The sequence below is a fragment of the Rutidosis leptorrhynchoides genome, chromosome 7 (genome assembly GCF_046630445.1).
Source record: "Rutidosis leptorrhynchoides isolate AG116_Rl617_1_P2 chromosome 7, CSIRO_AGI_Rlap_v1, whole genome shotgun sequence".
NCBI classification, from domain to species: Eukaryota; Viridiplantae; Streptophyta; class Magnoliopsida; order Asterales; family Asteraceae; genus Rutidosis; species Rutidosis leptorrhynchoides.
Window position 1 is genome coordinate 28,374,520 of NC_092339.1, and position 3,006 is coordinate 28,377,525.

Sequence of the window (3,006 nt, forward strand, 5' to 3'; positions counted from 1 at the left end):
AATGCTTCATTGGTTAAAATTTCCTCTTCAAAAATTAACATAACACACTATTCAAAACATTATTCGTTTTGTAATCAGTTTTATACCTAGGACCGTAAGCATATTCTTTTCTATGCCTCCACATATTCACCTCCATTTAAACTCCCTTACGGCTTACACCATGAAATTTGCTCAAACTATCTTTTTTACAATCTTCTAAAATCCTCAATCTTTTATTTGTAAAAATATGCCAATTCTATATCTAAAAACCATTAATTACATTGATCATCACCTTCCTTAGACAAAGTGTATCCATCTCACAATCTGAAAAGCTCTTCTAATTCTTCCAACATCCTTCCGCTTAACCATTTTACAATTTATTACGGAGTAAAATTTATGATAAGGTCCAACAATTTTAACTTTTGAATCTTAATAAACATCTTTTAGTTTCTTACCATCTTTTTTTAACATTTTGTTTTATGAACCATGTTCATAATATTCATTCCCTCACAACTTCCATATTCCACAACCTTAAAATATTGTCACTATTATAATTTATAACGTACCATTCAGATTAATTGGTTAAACAGACACATGACCCCGTATATTTTTTTCATTTCAAATTATACAAACAACATATATAAAAAATGTACTGTACTATAATTACATATTACATACTAACATACAGAGGATTAAAATTAGAATTAGAATTACATAAAAAACAACCTCAATGCAAATGACGCCCAAACTCTGCAAGTATCTTCTCCAGATTATCAAGTATTGCTAAACTATTACTCATATAATCACTCGATTTTTTAATCTTCATTTTCACTTCATCCACAGCCGTTGATCTCATTTCTTCTAATCCATCCACACACGTCTCTTGATCCGTCATCGCAGCGCTAATCCACGTGTTCAAATCCGCCAATTTCTCCTTCGTCAACAACGGTTTCTTCTTCTCACCACCACTCATCGCATCAATCGACTGACTGAGTTGACTCACCGCGTCATCAAACAAGCTCACGCAGTCTCGTAACGCCGATCCGCTACGTAGATCGGTTGATTGTGAAATTAGGGTTTTAGGTAACGACGATATGTTTACGAGCTCCGTAACGGCGAGCTGTAACGTTAGGTTAAATATCATTTCTGGATCGATGAAGTTACCGGAATCGATCGTTGAAACGTCGGTGAAACATGAATCTGGATGTTGTGTGACTGCGCAAACTGCTTTGATTGATTTCGATGATTTTATGGATTTTGAATTGGAGTCTGAGGGTTTTGAGTTCGGAGTATTGACTACTCCAGCTGTGAGTATTGATCCGATGATGACGGCGAAGAGGAGGAGAGTGACGATGACGGCGACGGTTCTACGGCGTTTCGGTGCAGGCGACTCAAAGGGAACGGGGGTGATTTCGTCGTCGGTAGGATCAATTTTGCCGTAGCCATTGACGAAATTTACAGATTCTTCCATTGACTGAGATATCTGTGTTGTTTTTTTCTTTTTCGGAGCGTTTTGCAGAGGACCTTTATAAAGTATATAGGTAAAAGTTTGGTGAGGTGATATTTTATTTTTCTCTTCCTTATAGGAGTACTTTTTTTTTTTTTTTTTTTTTTTAGAAAAAAACGAAAACTATAACACTGGACGACTGGGTACTCACACAACCATTTTTTACACATACACAATCGAGCACGCTTTACAGTGTTGTACTGTATAACATTGTAAAGCGTGTTTGGTTGTGTATGTGTAAAAAGAGGTTGTGTACTTATAAGCCTGTAATACTTTATTTATATTTATTTATATTTAAAGTTTTTTTTTTTTTTTTGGCGTAAAAACGAATAAACTTATATATAAAACAAAAGAAGGTTCATAAAAAATAAAACATTCTTTAAACTTACAAACCATGAAACTCGAGCAAAACTAAACAAAGACTAAACAAAGCTCGCAACACTAACTAAGAAGATAAAAGACCTACGACAACACAAAAAAACACGACAAAACATAACGTAAAAAATGAAATCCAATCTAACCGATTACCGGAAGATTAAGATTCATATTTATTAAAAGACTAAAATAAAAAATAAAAAAACCGCCATCACCCCGAAACACAAAACACTCAAGGGTCTTTGATAAATTTGCCAAACGCCTCCATCTGCTCATCACGAGTCGGATTCTTTTTTCTCTCGATTCTCGAATTTTTAACTTGCACCGACTCAGAAGGTGGATTGCTAGAGTTAACGACACCAATTTGAACGCCTTCCATATTGTCCATAATGTAAAGACCCGTCGTAATCCATAAAGACGAATACAATAACATATGATTACATCGCGAGGTATTTGACCTCTATATGATACATTTTACAAACATTGCATTCGTTTTTAAAAAGACAAACTTTCATCACATCAAAAATTGACGGCATGCATACCACTTCTTAATATATCCAACTATAAATGATTTGATAATAATCTTGATGAACTCGATGACTCGAATGCAACGTCTTTTGAAATATGTCATGAATGACTCCAAATAATATCTCTAGAATGAGCAAATGCACAGCGGAAGATTTCTTTCATACCTGAGAATAAACATGCTTTAAAGTGTCAACCAAAAGGTTGGTGAATTCATTAGTTTATCATAATCAATCATTTCCATAATTTTAATAGACCACAAGATCCTCATTTTTCATAAATATCATTACACTCGCAAGTGTATAAAATCCATTCGTATGATGAACACCTGGTAACCTACATTAACATAATGCATATAGAATATTCCCCGCATACTCGCAAGTATGCCATAATATTGGCAATCGCAATCACCATTTAAATCGAAGTACTAAAGCATTCCAAATTCCAGAATGGGGTTTGTTAGGCCCATAGATTTATCTTTAGGATTCGCGTCAATTAGGGGTCATTTCCCTAATTCTTAGGTTACCAGACTTGAAGGGGCGATATTCGGTTTAATAATCCAACCATACAATGTAGTTTTAAGTACTTGTGTCTATTTCGTAAAACAATTATAAAAGCAG

The 3,006-nt window shown here is 34.3% G+C and overlaps 1 protein-coding gene across 1 annotated transcript; it reads right to left on the reverse strand.

Annotated features, from left to right (window-relative positions):
- Window positions 1-553: 553 nt before the first annotated feature.
- On the reverse strand, window positions 554-1,520 carry LOC139858298 (pectinesterase 1-like). The gene has a single exon (XM_071847155.1). It carries the CDS (start codon window positions 1,448-1,450, stop codon window positions 707-709), a length of 744 nt encoding a protein of 247 aa, XP_071703256.1. The 5' UTR covers window positions 1,451-1,520; the 3' UTR covers window positions 554-706.
- Window positions 1,521-3,006: the final 1,486 nt, after the last annotated feature.